This window comes from Cetorhinus maximus, chromosome 12 (assembly GCF_964194155.1).
Source record: "Cetorhinus maximus chromosome 12, sCetMax3.hap1.1, whole genome shotgun sequence".
Lineage (NCBI taxonomy): Eukaryota > Metazoa > Chordata > Chondrichthyes > Lamniformes > Cetorhinidae > Cetorhinus > Cetorhinus maximus.
Window position 1 is genome coordinate 15039137 of NC_135890.1, and position 21257 is coordinate 15060393.

Here is a 21257-nt window from a genome sequence, read left to right on the forward strand (position 1 = left end):
TTGCTCTCTTAGGTAGAAGATTTCATGGCACTATTTTGAGGAGCTCTCTCTGGGATTCTCTCTGGTGTCTTCTCTGGTATCCTGGCCAATGTTTATTTCTCAACCAATTTCACTAAAACAGGTTACTTGAGGTTATACTAGGGTTTATGGAACCTTGCTATGCACAATTCGACTGCCACATTCCCTACATTAGTATTTCATTGGCTGTAAAGCACGTTAGGAAGTCTGGAGGTTGTGACAGGCACTATATAAGTTCTTACTCACTAGTGTCTCAGTGGCTATGAAGGTCAGCCATGTAACTACACTCCAATAAGGAGGCAGAAACTTCAGCCAAAGGATTCACAGGCCTGAAACGTGAACTCTTGTTTCCCTACCCACAGATGCTGCCAGAAAGGCCAAGTACTCCCAGCATTTTCTGGTTTTATGACCAAAATACCTGGCTCATCTCTCCCCACCAAAGAGGTGTTTTTCACATGGTTGTTTCCACAGGGCTGCCAAAATTTGCCCAACCTTAACCCTGGCACCCACAGGTTTGGCTTCTAATGGAACCTCAACAGGAGCTCAGCAAACTCCTCCCTTTATGACATGTTTATCTACCCAGACTATTCAAATAATGAGCTGACTTGCATCAAAGTGGCTGGCAGTGGCAGCAAGGTTAGATTTCATCAACCAACCAGGGTCATTTCCTCTATCTGCTCAACTGTTAACTCAAAGGGCCCATTCTTCCTTTCTGTGGAGAGGTGCAGAGTTATGTCTATTACACATAAATTTACAGCCAGATTACAACAGGGAAACAGGGATGCACATGACAGCCGCCCGAATCTCATTCCCACCCCTTCTCCATATACTTAATTCCCTTTGTACATCATCCACCTTTTTATTGCTTCTTTAAGTCAACATTCCCCTGCATTCCCCAGTCTCATAACAGTCTGTGTAAAAAAAAATCCTATTCCTGTTCACGTTCCTAAATTTCCGAACTTTCATTGTGTATCCCCTGATTCGAGACGCCTCAATCACTGGGACCACTGTTTCTGTCTATTTTGTCCCATCCCTTCATAAGTTTTAAGCAATGTTTATATAACCCTTGCTGTATAGTAAAACATCCCAAGACTCAACACAGACAAAATCCGACACTGAACCACATAAGGAGATATTTGGACAGGTGAAAAAAAGCTTGGTCAAAGAGATAGATTTTAAGGAGTGCCTTTGAGGAGAGGGGGTGAGGGAGGAGGAGAGGGTTAGGGAGGAGAAAAGGTTTAGGGAAGGAATTCCAGAGCTTCAGATCTAGGCAGTGGAATGCACATCGGTTGCCAATGGTGGAGCAAAGGAAGTCAGGGGTGCATTAAGGGCCAGAATTGGAGGATCGCAGACGTTAATCTTCTGGATGATGATCAATGGGATGTGCATTCATGGCATTTTTCTTCCCTTTGCAGATTCCCTACGTCCACGGGTCTTTATTCCTGCACCATTTAAGCATTGTTTGCTTGATAAGGAAGTGTTGTAACCGCTGCAGCTTTTACGGACTAGTCTGTTATCTTGAGTTATGACGAACCAAAAGCTTTCTCCTGGAACATATTCCTCAGAATTCTCACGTTCCGGCCCTCTCTATTCCTTAGCGTGACTGAAGTAATCAGTCTTCCCCCTCCCGCCCTCATGATTCCACACTCAATTCCCCAGGCTGCATTAGAGCAGTGTGAATGCAATCAATAACTGCACCTCACAAGTGGAAGGAATCAGGAGCTGCCAAAACACTGACAAACAATCTATATTTATACTGGCCCTGCTTAACCAAAACAGTCCCATGAATTACCCTCCAAGCAAAGCAAACTGGCAGCAACTGAGCTTCCTGCCACTGGAGTGACGCGGCCTCTGCAAAAGCTCAGCCAAAGGTCCAAGAAACAACCTGTGGTCTTAAAGAGACACTTCACCCAATCTTACTTTACTCGCCTGTGCCTAGGGCTTCTTCTCCCTCTTTTTACGGCCGGCGCAGATACGATGGACCAATCGGCCTCTTCCTGCGCTGTAACTTTTCTACGGTTCTAAATTCAATTTTTTTTTAAAAAACCGTGACCAGAACCAGAGAGCCGATCTAAAAAGAGCTTTAATGTGGCTGGGTTTAAAACCCATCACGGGAGGCTGAGCGGGCTGGGGCTCTTCTCTCCAGAAAGGAGAAGGCCGAGGCATGACCAGAGACAGGTCTTTAAGATGATGAAAGGGTTCGATAGGGTAGCGGCGGTGTTTCCACTTGTGGGGGGTGGTGGGGGGTAAGTCCAAAACTAAGGGGCCATAAATTTAAGATGGTCACTTTAAAATCAAATAGGGAATTCTTTATCCAACTTCTTTACCTAAAGAGTGGTGGGGATGTGTCACCCACGGCCACAATAAAAGGAGCATTTGAAATGGATGGCATAGCTACATTTAAGGGGAAGCTGGATAAACTCACGAGGGAGAAAGGAATTGAAGATTATGCTGATAAGGTTAGATGAAGAGGTGGTGAGATGCTCATACGGAGCGTAGAGCAGTTGTTTCTGTGCCTTACGTTCTACCTAATTCTATATAACTTCGTCCTCTCAGGCTAAGGGAACTCGTGGCCTTGAACAGTGCTAGAATAATGTACAATGGCAAAAAAATGGCCACCAGGCTCATCAGGGAGGTCCACTTTTTAAAATCAATCCCAAACAATTACCTATCCATCTCATCATCATACCCCTCAAGGCACCTAATTCTCCCAATTTTAACATTCTCTTGAACCGCTGTACTTTTGTGCCCTTAACCTTTGGATAAAATACATAAATGGAAATACCTGGGCTTCTTTTATGCACAAGGGTTTTTTTCAATGGTATTTGTCAGGAAAGGTAGGCCTTTCTCGGCCTCTGTCCCCCTCAGTACCACGCTAAATTATGGACAATTTTGGGTTAGTTTGCACTAAGAATTGGGTTGAAACTGTCTTCACTTTGTTTTGCTTAATTCCATAATTATATCAAATAGAGCTAGATCTGATCATTTAACCTGCTGCAGTTTGGACCTGGGAGACAATTGAAGCACCTTTCTCAACCGACTGACCAGAGTACCTGTCCTAGCTGTCAATAGCTGGGGATAGTCTCCGCATCAGAGTCCAGCAGCCTCACAGTTATGGGACTTCACTGGTAACCCAGGAGCCACAAGGTCAAATCCCATGAGGGCCAAATTGCTAAATGGAACACAATCAAGCCTGGCAGCTTGTGGGCTGGCACCAGGAAAACGATTGTGGAAAAAACACTGCTGGACAGTCACTTAAAAAAAAGTCTACATAGCCAGCAACTTCCTTCGCAAACTACCACCGATACACCACCCGGCCTACATGTGGCTCCAGTCCCACAGGGTGTGGCTCATCCTTAGTCCATCAGCCCAGCCAAGGATGGGCAATACATCTGTCGCCCACAGATACAAATATAATTTTCTTTTAAATCGGGCCATGCCAAAGAAAAGTTCTCTTTTGAAAAAAAAAAGTTTGCAATTGTGTGGTGTCTACCTCAGCACACCCCAAAGTCCTTCACAGCTAATGAAGTACAGGGTTGCCATCCCTCCAGGATTGGCCTGGAGTATCCAGGAATTGAAGATCAATCTGCAGGACACTGCTGTGGGCAATGCAATCCTGGAGAAAAATCATCAGAACAGGAGAAAGATTTATTTGTCATTTTCTTTGAACATTTCTCTTTACCAATATTCCAATGCTCTCTTTATCAATATTCCAAAATAGTGAAAACAGGGAGAAAAAAGGTTGTTTGGCTGACAGTCAAGCATCATCCAATTGAGCAATGAGTCTTTTCACTTTCCAATTGGCATAGGAAGGCAGTGCATCACAAGGATGGATGTGTTGGCCAACTAATGGCTGGATTGTGGGGGCAATTCATGTGATGAAATCTTCAGGAATACATTTAATCACAGTTGGCAACCCTTATGGAGTACTTGAAGTGTAGTCACTGTGGTAATGCAGGAAACGTGGCAGCCAATTTGTGCACAGCAAGCTCCCACAAACAACGTGATAATTATAGGCTAGGACAACAGGAGTAACTCCCCTGCTCTTCTGGCCAAAGAATGCCACAGGATCTTTTGCATCCACCAGAGAGGGCAGATGGAGCCTCAATTTAATATTTCATCAGAAAGGCAGCATCTCCAATCAGTGCTGCACCCAAGTGTCAGCCTTCACTTTGCACTCAAGTGCTGGAGAGGGGACTTGAACCCACAACCTACTGATTCAGAAGCAAGAGTGTTACCAACTGAGCAACAGCTGACATCCCTCATTATTTCCTATTGGGAAAAGGCTGCAATTAAAATATGATTTTGCACACATTTGAGTACGTGTACTCGTCTATTTATGTGTCTGTGTATCAGCATATGAAAATACTGCTTTCCTAATTAGCTGATGCAAACATGAAGTATAATTCCAAGGTTATTAAAAAAAAAGAACGTACAATTAAGCTGGTCACAATTCCACTTGCTAGTTCATCTCCGATAGTTGGTTGGTGCCCCATCTGTTAATTGAGAAGGCACAGAGTCTATAATGCTTCAACATTAAATTATCATTCTTGTCAGGATGATTGGAATCAGTGATAATGAAGTAAGTGCAGGAATTATAGGATGGCTGCAAGAGGCATTTGAAAGGAAAGAGTTTTGCAATTTTGCTGCATCGAGTGACTTTCTTTTGCAGGAGAAATGATTGCATTCCCTCTTCTTATAAACATGCTCACCTTTTCTATCTTCTTTTTCTCCCAGAGGTGTTGATGATGGAGCGTGCGGGGGGTCTATGAACACTTTCCACTTTGTGCTCTCTCACATCAATGGCCATCCATTAACAAGTGAACAAGAATATGGTTGAGCGAGCCGATGGACAATAATTACAACTGCCAAATTTGATCTTGTCCTTGCACAATACCTGCACCTTTGCTGGATAGAGTTTGTGTAGCCTTCAGTAACTTGATTTTATTTTCTTCCTTGTTGAGGGGCTGCAGTCTGTGTGTTATTACAGAAGGTGATTTTTGGATTGTGGTATGTCCTAGTTTGTTTTTAAATTATTCTGTTCGTAGGTTTCAGTGTCAATTTCAGTGTCCACCACAATCCTGACTGAGATCAACAGTTTGGAGACATTATGGCACAGAAGTACCATTCTGCCCATCAAATCCACGTCAACTCTGTGCACGCCAGCCTATATAGACTACCATCTAAACCTGGGGTCTGCCTGGTCTATCAAGTCTCATTGTTGCGGTTTCTCTTGACATTTTCTCATTTGGTCTCCACACATCTGTCACCTTCCCATCTCCCCCCTGGTTCATTTGACAAGCATCTTATAAATCTGCAATTGCTGGTCATCAATCCTCCTGCCAGCTTTACCCTAACTACTCACAAAGATCTGGGAGGGTTGCAGGGCTGGAGGAGGTTGCAGAGGAGGGTGTGAAGGCAGGGAAAGGATTTCAACACAAGGATGAGAATGTTAAAAACAAAGGCTTTGTTGGGCCAGGGCCCAACGTAACACAGGGGTGACAGGTGAACCAGACCTGGTGCAAAGTTAGGGTACAGGCAGTAGAGTTTTGAATAAGCTCATTACGGAGGGTGCAAGTGGTTACGTGATAATCATTAAACCTTCAGTGTGGAAGGACAGAGGTCATCAGAGGGTTGAAATCAAGCAGCTATATTACATCAAAATTGAAATAAAAATGGTCACAGGAGATTCTCCAACAACTCAAGTTTATGTTGGGAGGTTTCAGGTTTTACTCTTCATCAGTGCTCAGCTAGTTAACAGTAGCCAGGTCAAACAGTCAAGTGGGGAGGGAGTGTATGTAGGACAGTGTATTTTGGATTAGAAGGAACAAGAGATGGAAGTTCAAAAGGAACAGTAAGATAAAGGCCAAAAACAAAAGGCCGGTGATGGACGGTGAAGGATTTGTAGCTGTATTTGAGACTCAACAAATGAGAAGAATTTTGTTCTGTCCTGTCCAGGCCTGAGACAAAAGGGCTAGAACCCCAAGATTTTGGAGCAGGATTCAAGATTTGAATAGACTTGAACTGTTTTGGGGTTAATTTTTTTTTAAAAAGAAAAATGTGGCTTCAAGGCAACTGTGAATGATGCAGCTTTAAATTCCCATATGGTATCATGATGCATTTAACAATGATTTTCACAGTCTACATCAGCACAAAGAGATTACTGAATAGTTGGTGAATTGACGAAATTGAACCAAAAGCGACAAGTAGACAGCGAGGAAAGGGATAATCATGCTTCAATGCATGATTGATCATAGCTGCAGGGACTGAAAACAGCTGAAATAGTCAGGATTCAGTGAATTGGATATCAAGGGCCAGTGCCCACACTCTTAATTGATCATCATTGAAGTGATTGTGGTCATTTGCATGTGAGGTTTCAGCTTCCAATATTGTTCCAACACTGGGATCGCCAATAATATCTAGGCTGTTTAATGTTAATAATCAACACTTAAAGATACAAAGTGCCAGTCCTTCAACAATGTGAGAGAGAGAGGGAGTGTGTGAGAGAGAGATGTTAGATGTAGGCATCTACCAGGCATAATGCCAATCCTATTTTCATTGCCAAGCTACAAGGCACCCAAGGATAGATACCCTGGCAGGTTGATATATATTGGAGTTCCTAAGGACTATGCACAACGTTGCAGCCCTCCCTCAGTGCTGCATTGGAGTGTCAGGTTAGATTTTGTGATCAAATCTCTAGACTGGGACTTGAACCTACAGCCCTCTTAACTCAGGAGGCGAGTGTGCTACCAGCTGAGCCATAGCTGACACAGCAAAGATGCCACGTAGCTGTATAATTGAATGGAATTACTGATTGGCAGTGTCGGTGTGCACCCAGAGTTTGGTCTGGGAATGGGCAGCAATGGCTCCTCAAAGGTTTCTTGGTCATTGGGTTGCATGTGGTCACCATAGGTGCCAAGAAGGGAGGCAAGGCTTGGCATCTCTCTGGGCTTCAAGGAAATCCTTTATTCATAGCCAACAGTGACATTGCAGCACTGGAGTTGCCACTACCAAAGAGTGAAGTGCCACAATTAACAACAGTGGATTTTTTTGGCCTGAAATCCACCCATGTACTAAATATTATGTTCTGCTCACGAAGGGTGTTGCTCATCTTGACTCAACGAGTTTTCAAATGCAGACCATTACAAAAATGTACTAATACAATAGATAATAACATACTTGGTGCTTGGGTACAGTAGTTTATTATTTGCATTTCTTTAATGATCTTTATATTACATTAGGTGGGATAATAGCCATGAGATGGTACCTATAATGGCAACACCCTCTACGCTACCTTTTAGGCTGTAGTTATACCCCGCTACAGCTCAGAGACGAGAACCTATAAAAAGCAAAACACAGCTAATTATATTATGGGCTGTGCCTCACACTCCACCTGCCTGGAAGCACTGGGTATGTGTAGACTGTTGAGTCTGAATTATTCATGTTTTGACAGTGCAGGCAGCATCATCTGCTTTCTCAAAGTGCTTTTCAACCTTGAAAGGAGGAAAGGAGGCAAGAGAGGTAATCACCCAAATGCAGCAAACAGGAAAGGGTAAATGTGGAACATTATTTCAAGCTGGATTGTAAAAGGAAAACAAGGGTTCAAACTAGTAAAAGGCAAATTTAAGACGAGTCTGATCATTTTTGCACACAAGGAGTGATTGACACATGAAATGGATTATCAGGAGTTGCTAAAGGAGGTAAAAACCCTGGACTAACAGGCAGACAACAGACAGGAGGTGCCTGGGAACACCATCCCCTCCAAGTCACACACCATTCAGACTTGGAAATATATCACCGTTTCTTCATCGTCGCTGGGTCAAAAATCTGGACGTCCCTTCCTAACAGCACTATGGGTGTACCTGCATGGCACAGACTGTTCAAGAGGGCAGCACACCACCGCCTTCTCAAGGGCAATTAGGGAAGTGCAATAAATGCTGGCCTTGACAGAAACATCCACATCCAAAAAAATGTTTGGTAATTAAAATCTTTCTGGATGGGTCAAATGGTCTTCCTCACTTCTTCCTTCTGACCGTATCACACCATTCTATTTTCCTCTATTCAGGAGTCACTTTATGGAAAATGGTGCTGGTTTAAAAGTGTTTTTTTTCTGTTCAATGTATTAGCCCTTCACCGCCTGCATTTACTTCTCTGTACATCTTGTTTGAGCAACCCCCTGGTGTCAGTGCACCACTGAGATCAAAAAGAGTGGGAAAGATGGCAAGGTAAACTGTAGTTAATGAAGCAATGGCAGCCATGTCCCCTTGGAGACACAAGAGAAAGGCAATTAAACAGAAGCTCAATTGGAGGCAGTGGGAAGTAATATCTCGCATGAACACACACACACAACACGCACACACACGCACACACACGCACACACACACACACACAACACACACACAACACACACACAACACAGTTACCACCAGATGTCCTACCCTTTCGGAAACAGGCTCTACCTTTTCTGGGGCGGCTTATGATTCCCCCGAGATGGGACTTCTGACGTTCCAGTTATTAAGGTAGAGCTCAAAGGTGGCAGATTCCCGCACAATACCTTAAACATTGAAAGACATGAGGTCCTTAGTTTGGGCTTTTTTTAAAAAAAAAAGGTGATATATACAAGAGGCAGAAGGAACATCAACAATTTGTATTTATATAACACCTTTAGCAAAATAAAAAATCCCAAGGCACCTCAGAAACTGAACTGGACCAGCCATATAAATAATACAAGAGCAGGTCAGAGGCTGGGAATCCTGCAGCGAGTAACTCACCTCCTGACCCCGCAAAGCTTGTCCACCATCTACAAGACACAAGTCAAGAGTGTGATGGAATACTCTCCACCTGCCTGGATGAGTGTAGCTCCCACAACACTCAAGAAGCTTGACACCATCCAGGAGAAAGCAGCCCACTTGATTGACACCACATCCACAAACATTCACTCCCTCCACCACCGACAAACAGCAGCAGCAGTGTGTACCATCTACAAGATGCACTGCAAGAATTCACCAAGATTCCTTTGGCAGCACCTTCCAAACCCATGACCGCTACCATCTAGAAGGACAAGGGCAGCAGATACATGGGAACACCACCACCTGGAAGTTCCCCTCCAAGCCACTCACCATCCTGACTTGGAAATATATCGGCCGTTCCTTCACTATCACTGGGTCAAAATCCTGGAATTCCCTCCCTAACAGTTCTGTGGTTGTACCTACACCACATGGACTACAGCAGTTCAAGAAGGCAGCTCACCGCCACCTTCTCATGGGCAATTAGGGATGGGCAATAAATGCTGGCCTAGCCAGCAAAGCCCACATCCCATAAATTAATGAAAAAAGTTATAAAACAAAATATTACTCCAAGCCACAAAAGGAGACATTAGAACAGATGGCCAAAAAAAAAGAGGTCGTTTTTAAATAGCATCTTAAAAGGGGAGAGAGGTTGAAGAGGGAATCCCAGAGGTTAAAGCCTAGGCAGCTAAAGGCACAGCAAGTGAGGAAAGGGGGAATATAGCAAAGGGCTTTTAGTGAAAATCAAACTAACATCTGATTGTTGCTTACGAAAAGTTAAACTAGTCTGTACAGTTGTACCATGTTGCACAGGGTAAAATCACACCACAGATTCACAACAATGAAGACAGACAGAATATCGTTTTTTTTAAAAAAAGAGATTGCCTTGGCTATCTATACGTTGATGCAAGTAACAAGAATAAATTGCATTCTTAAATTTCCAGTCTAGCTGGGGCTTTTCCTCCTGATAGGATGTGTGAGAAAGCTCCTCTTGCCCATGCATGTTGTTAAAGGTGGATATGGAAATTGAGATAACTCCCCTGGTGTCTGCCCAATGCTCAGAAGACCTGCTGAACTGGTAAACAAGCAGGAAGAGGAGCGAGAGGGCAGGAAAGCATTGGAGTCTGACCTTGCTGTCTGTCACTCTCCTCCTTTGCATGCAATCGCTTAGGTAGAGGTGAAGACCTTACAAGGCTAACTAGGTGTCACTTCTCACATTATCATCATTGGGTACAAAAAGGGCTCGATACACGTCAACAGCGCACTAAAAGCTCAACCTCCCTCCCTCTGGGTTATTGGCTGTCTCGTGTCAAAACTCTCTCTCTCTCTCTCCCCTCCTTACCAGGGAAAACGTATGAGACAGAGAGAGGCTGACGGGCTAAACCCACCGTGAGTGAGGGAGGAGAGAAAGCAAGAGAGTGAAAGGAAAAAAAAAGAGCAAGGGGGAGAAAAAGACAGATGAGCGAGGGAGGGCGAGTGAGGGGGAAGACAGCAGGAGTGAGGAGGTGGTGAGTGGGGTAAGGAGGGAGCAAGTGGAGGGTAGGAAGCAAACTTGAGGGGGAGGTGGAGAGTGCAGAGAGGGGAAGGTAGTGTTGTAATATGCCTCTAAGGGAAAGCAGCATGACAGCACTAGAAGTGTGTCATGTGATCCAGTCTCAGTCTCACTTTGGTCTGTGAACAGAACACAGCGCACGCAGCTCTGCTGCTGATATCTTCAAGCTTTCTATCCATGTATATCTGTTCTCATGTGCCTAGTTTAATTAAATGAACCCACAACATGTCTGCACAATCCCTTGAGTGATTGGTGCCTTCATATCATTATAACATTTGACAGGGAGGGTGTTTAGACCTCAATTTTTCACTTACAGAAATTAATGCTAGGCTATTCTGGGATGATGTCAGGAAGCACTTCTTCACATAAAGGGTGGAACATTCTCCACCCACAAAGAGCTTTGGGGGATGGGGGCAGTCAATGAAAATTTCAAAGCAGCTTATTTAGATTTTTGTTAGGCAAGGATGTTAAGATTTACAGAGCCTTGGAGGACAGATCAGTCATAATATAGCCGAACGTCAGACTCGAGAGACTGGACCCCCTCGTGTTCCTATGGCCCTAAATGTTGAAGGACCGGCTGTTCCTTTCAAGAACAAACAAATTATTTTTTTAAACAACTAGAAGCTTTGAGGGCCTGGAACAGCCCCTGAAAGCCCAGTTCTTCTAACTGTACCTCTTGTCCTTGGTGAGTGGTCAAGTGGAACGACTTCCACGAGCCTCCCACAGATGATTAAAAATGAAATCTTCTCAATCGCTTTGCTTTTAAAAAAAATAAAGTTTAAGCAGACCGCAACAACAAAGCAAACACTGTCAAAAGAATTTTCACCGCGCTCTCTCTCCTGGAAACATCTTTTTTTTTAAAAACGCATCATGAGAGGAATTGGTAGCATTGGATGAAGTTCTGATGCAAGGTCATCAATCTGAAACGTTAACTCTGTTCCTCTCTCCGCAGATATTTCTAATAAGTTCCTGTTTTTATTTCAGCTTTGGGTGCATTGTTTGGGAGAGGAATATTGACCAAGACTGAGGAAAGCTTATTTCTTCTCTTTGGTGCTGCAAGATCCTTACTATTCATCTGCAGCAGACCACCCTACTTTGGGACATAGGTAATGTCCAAACAATAACTGGTTTATTCTACACAACTTGAACTATGTACAGCTATCCATGACCAGAAGTTACACTGCTGAAGCCATGAACATTCTCCTCTCCTAGTCATGTGTTCTCTTACCTCATCATTATAGGAGGTGCTATTTACACAGTTCTGTACACTAACCCTTACAAATACGACAAGTTTAACTTACTATTTGAAGGATGGCACCTTTGACAATGCAGCATGGTCTAATCCTGTTCTTGTCCTCCTGCGTTAGTTTGAATGCATAATACAGGAGGACTAACAGGTTGGGAGGAGGGATAATAATGTAGCTGAATGTGACAGTTATCTATAAATAAACTCAAAATAAAGTACGGCCTTGTTTTTATTGCTCCTGAATTTGGCCGCCGGCAAATGAGGGAAGTGTGCCCGTCAAACATTACTTGAAATAATGCTGCATTGTTGTTCAATAAGATCACAGCTAGGATGTTGGGCAATGGAACTGTTTCGGAATCTTGACAGCACACTCATTCAGACAGTTCATCTCAACTCAGAGTCCCAAAGGGCAAAATTAAAATCAAAACAAATAAATGTTCCTCACCTCACTCTTAAGCATGCTAGGCTGAGGAAAGAATATCAAGAACTGCCCACTGCAGCATGCTGGTTTCTCGAGCTGTAGGGTACTAGATTCCCAGAACCTCCAGACCCATGCACCAGAAACTGCAAAACATCCCATAAGGACTTCAGCAAAACTGTAACTCAGCTGCCTCTCTGCTGGAAATTGTTAAGAGAAAGAGAGCATGTGAGTGAGTGAGTAACAGAAAGAAAGAGAGAGAGAGAGCACACAAGAGAAAATACAAATGCAAAAGAGAGAGCGCACATGTGAGTGAGCGCAAGAGAGAGTGTGGGCGTAAACAAGTAAGAAAGGAGCATGCAAGAGTGAACGAGCATGGAAACGGAACGAGTCTAGATCAAGCCCATGTTCCCAGTTGACAACTCACTGGCTAGACCGTGTCTGATAATTGGCCACTTGGGGAGCTATCAAAAGGCTCTCAAAATGTACAGACCCAGCCCCAGCTCCAGCTTAAAATCGGGAGAGGATTGTGAAAAAAAAAGTGAGGCAGGAGATGGGTGATGGTGGAAAACATACACCACATACGTAGAAACACCATGTACGTAGAAACCAGCCACATAAAAGCATCCAGAACTGTTCCATGATGAGAGGAAGCCAAAAGAGAATTCTCTCCAGCGAGTCAAACGTCAGGAAATTCATTACTTGAAGGTTTAAAGGTCCTGCTAAAGACAGTGGGAAGAGGATGTTGCTGAGCTGATCAGAGCCACGTTTAATAAAGTGATGAGCTGAAGTGATGGGCAGGCAGCATTGTATATCCACACCATGACAGCAAAAAAAAACAAATCCCAGAAGCTCAAATAAATCCTTTCAGGGCCAATCACCTCTAATAAGGTCTCTTTGGGTCTTAGATGCACTTGTCAATGGGAAACAAAAATACCAGTGATATTTGAGGCTCCTGCAAAATCATGTCATAATGACCAGTCAGGGGACCTTGTGGGCAAACACTCCAATCCAGCATTATTTTTTAAAATGCCATGATTTCACACTGGGGCTGTTGTTAGGGATTGTTTAGGTCAAATGCCACTAAGATTTCACACTTCAATGCCTTGTGTTGGCTTTTCAGTCAGTTAAAGGCTGAAAAGAAAAACACGCCCCTATTTATCAAAAGCTCTCAAAGCTGAGGATAGTGGGCAGATGGAAGGTGTGGATGTAATTCTAATTGATCTATCACATAGGGAGGCTCAAAATGAACTATGAATCTATAACGTAGCCCGCAATTTAATTCAATACTTCGGTATTATTTCCCAGGCTCTGATAGTGGGACATTAAAAGCGTGCTGGACTCCAAGGTAAAAGCAAATTCCATCCTGAAAAAGGTGCCTGCACCCAAAGCATTAATTCATGCTTATTCTGTATGAGTGCTGAGGTTCCTATTGCAACTGCAAAGACAGTTTCCCCAGTGAAAAATAAAACATCATCTCCCAGTAAGGTTGCCAACTTTGGTTGGGCATATTCCTGGAGATATCACATGACCACCTGTCTCCAATTGCCCCTCCCCCAAGCTCCCGCCATTGGTTGCCCAACACGTCCCTACTGGCAGCTCCCAGCCAGAAAGGCCCATTACTCAATTGCATGATTTTTTTTGATCATTGGTCAAGCAGCCTTTTGGATGCCATTTCAGAAATGTTTATCACTAATAATCAAAGTATTGGAAGATTTATTTTAAAAACACATTTCCTACTTTTGCTGCATTTTTCTTCTTTAGGGTTGCATGCAGCAATATTCTGGAGATTAAACTTGAATTCCTGAAGTTCTACTGCAACCCTGGAAGGTTGGGCACCCAACTCCTCAGCGAACATCAATAACCTGCTCATTAATGCTCAGTTTGGGCTCTGCCAGGGCCACTCATCTCTTGACCTCATTATAGCCTTGGTTCAAGCATGGATAAAAGAGCTAAACTCCAGAGGTGAGGTGACAGTGACTGCCCTTGACATCAAGACAGCATTTGACAGAGTGTGGCGTCAATGAGCCCTAGCAAAATTGAAGTCATTGGGAATGGGTGGGGCGATGGCGGTGGGGAGGGGTACTCATCACTGGTTGGAGTTATACCTAGCACAAAGGAAGATGGTTGTGGTTGTCGGAGGCCAGTCATCTCAGTCCCAGGTCATTGCTGCAGGAGTTCCTCAGGGTAGTGTCCTAGATCAAACTATCTTCAGCTGCTTCAATGACTTTCCCTCCATCATATGGTCAGAAATAGATAGTTTTACTGATGATCGCACAATGTTCAGCACCATTTGAGACTCTTCAGATACTGAAGAAGTCTGTGCCCATATGCAGCAAGACTGGACAACATTCAGGCTTGGGTTAAGTGTCAAGTAAAACTTGGGCCACACAAGTGCCAGGCAGTGACCATCGCCAACAAAAGACAGTCTAACTATCTTTCCTCAACATTCAATGGTATTACTCTATCAACATCGTAGGTGTTGCCATTGACCAGAAACTGAACTGGAACACAGTCATATAAATACTTTGGCTACAAGACAAGGTCAGAAACTGGGAAGACTGAGGCAAGTAACTCACCTCCTGACTCCCCAAAGCTTGTCCACCATCTGCAAGGTACAAGTCAGGATTGTGATGGAATGCTCTCCCCACTTACCTGGATGTGTGGAGCTCCAATAACACTCAAGAAGCTTGACACAACCCAGGACAAAGCAGCCCGCTTGATTGGCACCCCGTCCACCACCTTCAACATTCGCTCCCTCCACCACCGACGCATCTTGGCAGCAGTGTGTATCATCTACAAGATGCACTATAGGAACTCACCAAGGCTCCTTCAATAGCACCTTCCAAACCCATGACCTCTACCCTCTAGAAGAACAAGGGCAGCTGATAGATGAGAACACCAGCACCTGCAAGTTCCCCTCCAAGCCGCACACCATCCTGACTTGGATCTGTATCACCGTTCCTTCACTGTCACTGCGTCAAAATCCTGGAATTCCCTCCCGAACAGCACTGTGGTGCACCTACATAAGATGGGCTGCAGTGGTTCAAGGCTGTGGCCCACCACAACCTTCCCAAGGGCAATTCGGATGGGTAACAAATGCCAGCCTTGCCACAACACCTACATCCCCATGACAGAATGAAAAAAAGAACACAGTATGACATGGAGCCCATTCACTGGCTAGAGTGAGTGGCAACTCTCATTCTACCCCAATTTGCAGCTGTTGAAAGTCTGGGTGCAGATGTAAACACGAAGTTGCATTCCTCTTCATTCTCCTCTTCCCATTACCTCCCCCACCAAACACTTGCCTCAAAATTCCCAAAATTGTAAGTCAGATTCCACCCCCTCCACAAGCTTATAAAATGAACAACAAATGAATATGGAGCAGGAAAGTTTGCAAGTTCAGTCCTGTGCGCATGTTGTGATCCAGGCAAGGGAGCCTTAGCCTCAGCACCCCTACCTAATGTAGGTGGGGAGAGGGGATCAACCAGGGTCACTGCCGCTGCTGTTTGTGTAATGACTAAGACAGGAATCTGTCTCATCACCACACAGCCTCTTCAACTTCTCTAATTAGTTCTTTGAACGGTGCGCATCAGGGCGTGAAGATGGGGGTGCGAGGAGTTACCACCACCATCTTCCTCCTCAGCAGAATTGAAAGCAAGCCCGAGTTAAAAATGTGATTATTTTTTCCACTTGATCTAGAGATTGAATGCAGCCCTTCATTGGCTCAGGGATAAATTCAAAAGATTCACACTTCAAAGCCACTGCCAAGCACACAGACAACATGGCAGATCAGTGTCCCCGAAGATGAAAACTCCACAGCTCCCATTTTGTGAAGTAACCATGGGGACCATCTGCGACCACTGTAATATTCACAGGATTCGAATTTTTCAACGTATGCCTTTGCTTTTATTCCACCTAAATTATTGGAAAGAGCAACAGCCCTTTTTTCAACAAAAATATTTTTTTCTGTTCACTTCTACAGTGTCTCAACTGCTAACATCGAACCCTCAATCAGTCTGAAGGTTCAGAGGCCCAACCCACACTCCTGAGTGCCACATTGTCAGAGGTGCTGCCTTTTGGATGAGATGTTAACCAGGGTTCCTCATTCCCTATTGCAATGAAAGTTGAGATGTTCTATTTCCCTCTGTCAGATTAGAGAGTTTTCCTAATGTCCCAGGCAATGTTCTTTTAGAAAAAAAAATCAGATTAACCAGTCACTGATATTATTTAATGCTTTTGAGATCCTGCTGTGCACAAAATGGCTGTCACATTTTCTGATATTAACAGTGATTACAATTCTTGTAGGTGAAGCACTTTGGGGCACAAACCATCCCTTTCTACTCCCAGTGGCGAATTGGCTCTCCCTGATCCACATGCCATTGCTGACAGACAACAGGCAAGCTGCTTGCTCCACTGAAAGATAAATTTGCATTGATGTAGACTGCATTGCAACCATCCCCAAAGGTTGTAGGAGATTGGCCTGTGGATGAATCTTCATTCTCACCCAGCCCACCTGCCCCTGAGCTACCAGGCCCACACTGCTCAAAGCTGAATTGTAAATAAGCACATTAGTCATTGACCATAGTAAAAGGCAGGCTGGGTTCTACGTGCACATATTGAGAGAGCAGAGAAGCAGGCACCCCACACACACTCAGGCAGACACACATTCATACACACAGACGCACACACTTAATTGTTCAGCCTGTACACTAGATGGCTCTGTTCCAAGAGGCTATATCCAAGTTAGTTCATAATTGCTTTAACTTTGCAATTCACCTTCGCAACACATTATCCAGGAATACTACATTTTTTATCAATTTTCTCCAAAATGAAGTGGGTGGTAGAAAATTCAATTCCAACTGTAGTGTTAAAACAAATAAAAAAAAGAAACATGCCTAGGAATCACTGATTTACTGAGCATCATTTGTCAATTTTTATTTAAATTGAGATTTAACCCTGCTGGAATAATCCTTCTCTTACAATCTTGACAACTCTTAATAATCCCCCCCGCCCCCTCTCTCCTCTCTGCTGCAGGGGGACGCTTGGAGTTTGCAGGTTTAAATGGTATTTGGCTCCAGCCGCCACAGCTATTAAACATTCATTCCCAATACTTTGCTCTGCTCCAAAGCCCAACGCCGTCTCAAATTGGCTTTCACACAACCAAACAGCTTGATGCTGGGAATCTCTGCTTTCCCCTCATACCCTCCAGTTCTTGCTGAGAGTTCATTGTGATGCAAGGCAGACAGAGCCCCCCCCCACCCTCTCAGTCTTTCCTCGCTACAGTACTCATTACTTCACTGCATCACACAGGCAGGCAACAGTTGCCATCATACCCAGGTTGCATCAAATGCCCAACTGCTCTGCCACTGTCTGTTAAACCAGTCGCTAGATGAGTTTAGCCCGAGGCTGCCCAAGAACGTCATATTTCTATGTAAACAATCCAGAAGAAAGAAGTGACAGAGGTGCACAGGAGAACTGCGATGCCTTGTTTACACCAAGCGCTCATTAGAATGACGGCTCAATTAGCACTTGACACTCAGATCCTGCTTGTACTGGCGGGCTGCCAGCTCTCCGCCCGAGCCACTCTCAATCCCCTTCCACTTGTGGCAAGCAGCCTGCGGCACTAGGCCATTAGCTATGGTTCAAGCGCTCTCGCCGCTGAGTCAGAAGGTCACAGTTTCAAGCCCCACTCCAGAGACTTAAGCACAGAATCTAGGCTGACACTCCCAGCGTCAGTACAGAGGGAGTTCTGCACTGTTGGAGAAGCAGTCTTAATATAAAGGAGGTTAAACCGAGTCTGGATATCCATGGTACAATCCAGGAAGAGCAGAGGAACTCCCCTCAGTATCAGGACCAATACTTATTCATCAACCAACCTCATAGAGCGATTGATCTCATCAATTACCTCATCGCTGTTTGTGGGACCTTGCTGTGCACAAGTTGGCTGCTGCTGCATTTCTGACATTACAAAAAGTGGCTGCACTTTCCAATGATGAGCATTGGACTAGACACTGGCTCTTAAGTTCTGACCAACTTCTAGAGACTGTGACCAAACACTCATCAGTTCCGCCAGGAGCAGATAGCAACCATGATCCAAATGTGCTCCTTCATAAATTATTTGTCAAATAAAAATTATGCACTGCTCACATCCTTTAATGACAAGTGGGTAATAAACTGCTTTTTTTTTTTGCATGTATATGCAGAAGTTATTAAAGCGAGTTGATACTGCTTCCTTTCGGCAGGTCAGGTCTAATGATGTGAGCCTTTCCTTTCCTCAGGAGGAAGCTGCCTAATCAATCACAGTTCATTGGTCTGTCGCGGATCACCATTAACAGGCTGCAAATTACACATTTCATATTACACTCATATTAAGTAACTACTCAGCAAGTCTTTGCTGTCAAGCTCACAAACAACTCTCAGCACACACCGACAGAATATTAATACCCTTAATGGTTTTACTTTGTGCAGATGCAGTCTGGAGAAATGAAATCAACGCTTTCTTATCCTGGCTGCCAAACCAGGGAGGGCATCACCAATATTGTCATCATCTGACATCCACATGCTGCCAGTTTCCTGCTTGGCAGTGGGAAAAGGGAACTGGATCATTATTAGGAACAGTAACCCCAGGACAATTCAAACCCTCACCACGCCAACACCGCACCCCCCTCCCCTCCTTCCTAGCCTAGACAAATTGCGCGCTGAAGCAGTGGGGCACAGCCTAGGATCGGAATCTGGTACCTCCTCGTCAGACTTGACCTTAGCACCACCGCACATGACGTACGTACGTGAAGCAAAAACAGAAAATGCTGGGAAAAACTCAGCAGGTCTGGCAGCATCTGCGGAGAGAAACAGAGTTAACGTTGAGTCCGTATGATCCTTCTTCACAGCTGTAGAGAGGTGGAAATGTGATTAAGTTTATACTGTTGCAGTCCATCCATTTATACTGTTTTAGGGGAGCCGAATAGAAGGCCAGCGATAGGTGGGGGCAAAGGAGACATTGACAAAGATGTCATGAACTAAAGGACAAAGGGAGTGTTAATGGTAGCGCTAAGGGCTAAAAAAGGTGCTGATAGTTGGCAGTGTTAAGTAGTTGGTAGCTGACCTTGTATCCAGCTCCACCTGCCCCACCCCGCTTAAACAGTATAAATTTCATTACATTTCCACTTCTCTTCAGCTCTGAAGAAAAGTCATACGGACTTGAATCGCTAAATCTGTTTCTCTCTCCACAGACGCTGCCAGACCCGCTGAGTTTTGCCAGCATTTTCTGTTTTTGTTTCAGATTTCGGTATCAGCATCCACGGTACTTTGCTTTTATCTTGTATAATTGTACATGATCTATCCAGGGAGCCGATTCTGCTCAGAGATTTCACAGGTACAAAGTGACACGGCTATGAAGATGGGTGAACGGGGAGGCGTGCAGGATTGGGACATCATGAGATTCCTCCTCGGCTTCTGAATTTTGTTGTTTTAAATCTGCTTCTTCACAGGCGATGGGAAAGAGCGGGGAAATAGGACTTTTAAAGAACCAGCATAGGCCTGATGGGCCAAATAGCCTCTTTCTATGAGTCAATGTTCTATTGGTCTTGTAATAACCTCAGCCTAAGAGCAGGTTTTATTTTGTGTATGTTCTCAGGTGTGTCTGGAGAGGCTGCATTTATTGACGATCTTGAGAGCCGTGTCGGTGGGTGGATGGGTGAGGGGGATGGGTGGGGGAATGGGTGGATGGGTGGGTGGACGGGTGGGGGGATGGGTGAGGGCTCCCAAATGCAGCAAATGTTTTTAAACAAGTGACTGGTTTGATTAGTTATTTCTGACAGAACCGAGGGTCAACTAAGCAACGCAGTTCAGACAGAGCATAAAGCGACTAAATTCTCTTCCCTTCCAGGGAGGTGTTTCCCTGCAATCCGACAGCTTTCACAGTCCATCCGTTTCCAGATAGCAGCCCACACATGAGCAGATTGATTGAAGTCAGTTCTGAGGTCTCGCCACGTTGAAATTCAAACTAACAACCTCTGACTTTGCTAATCTGGTATAGGGACCATTAACAACCAAGCTCGCACTGTTAGCTGCCACCTCAACAACAAACACAACTTCCTTGTGAACTTGTGTCGGTCTGGGTGAAACCCGAGATGCCTTCCCTGAGAAATGTGCAAACTGCATGGATTGTTAAGTGCCTTATTTAGTGATGGAGCTTACACAATAACTCGCATTTATGGTGCTTCGTTAACAGAGTAAACCACACACCCACCCCCCAAGATGCTTCATAGGAGCATTATCAAACTAAATTGAACACACAGCCACCAAAGGTGAGACAAAGACAGGTTATCAAAGGCTTAATCAAAAAGGGAGAGAGAGAGAGAGTAGCAAGCTGGAGGGGTTTAGGTATGAACTAGGCAACTGAAGGTACAGCCTTCATGGTGGGGCAATTAAAATCAGGGATAAGCAAGAGGCCTGAATTTGAAAAACAGTGATTCAAGAGAGTTGCAAGGCTGGAGGAGGTTGCCGAGACAATGCAGGGCAAGCGTATGAGGGAGTTAATATCCTCTACTTTTGTACCGTTTGTTATAGTAAACTTCTTTAACTACTAAACAGTGGTTCAATCAAATCTTTATTTCACAATCACAGGAAGTGATGCGAGAACACTGTCCAAGCCTCCAAGCAAGGGCAGTACATGGCTGCTCGCCACTGCTGCCTCCACAGCAACACAGCAGAGACCAGGAGCTGCCAATCTCCAAGCTCAGCACACACTGCCTTTTCCGCACTCAGTTTGTAGGTCAGTTATATGATGATGTGGCACGTGCAAGGGTACCTCAGCCTCTACCTGAGCTGCTCAATTCCTTTGCCTGTCAGACTTTTCCCATAATTGGCCACTTTAGCTATTGGCCCACTTTCGGCTTGGTTTCATTCATAAAATGTCTTTCCAGCTGAGCTGATGTAAGCTCATTTTATACAATTGTTCAGCTGGTTAGAGAAAGATAGGGGGAGGTGATGGCGTAGTGATATTATCACTGGACTAGTATTCCAGAGACCCAGGGTAAGTCTCTGGGGACCTGGGTTCAAATCCCAAATGGTGAAATTTGAATCCAATAAAAATCTGGGATTAAAAGTCTGATGATAACCATGAAACCATTGTCAATTATCATAAAAAAAAAACCCATCTGGTTCACTAATGTCCTTTAGGGAAGGAAATCTGATGTCTTTACCTGGTCTGGCCTACATGTGACTCCAGACCCA

The 21257-nt window shown here is 44.4% G+C and overlaps 1 protein-coding gene across 5 annotated transcripts in view; it reads right to left on the reverse strand.

Moving 5' to 3' along the window:
* Positions 1–21257, reverse strand: part of plxna4 (plexin A4) — a 675025-nt gene that overhangs the window by 570876 nt on the left and 82892 nt on the right. The window contains exon 4 of one of the 5 annotated variants that reach the window (XM_078553050.1): positions 7233–7511. The exons of the other annotated variants lie outside the window; for them this stretch is intronic. Coding sequence (XP_078409176.1) covers positions 7458–7511 — 54 coding nt within the window. The 3' untranslated portion in view covers positions 7233–7457. Of the gene's footprint in view, positions 1–7232; positions 7512–21257 lie in introns of those variants that run through there. 5 annotated transcript variants of the gene reach the window in all.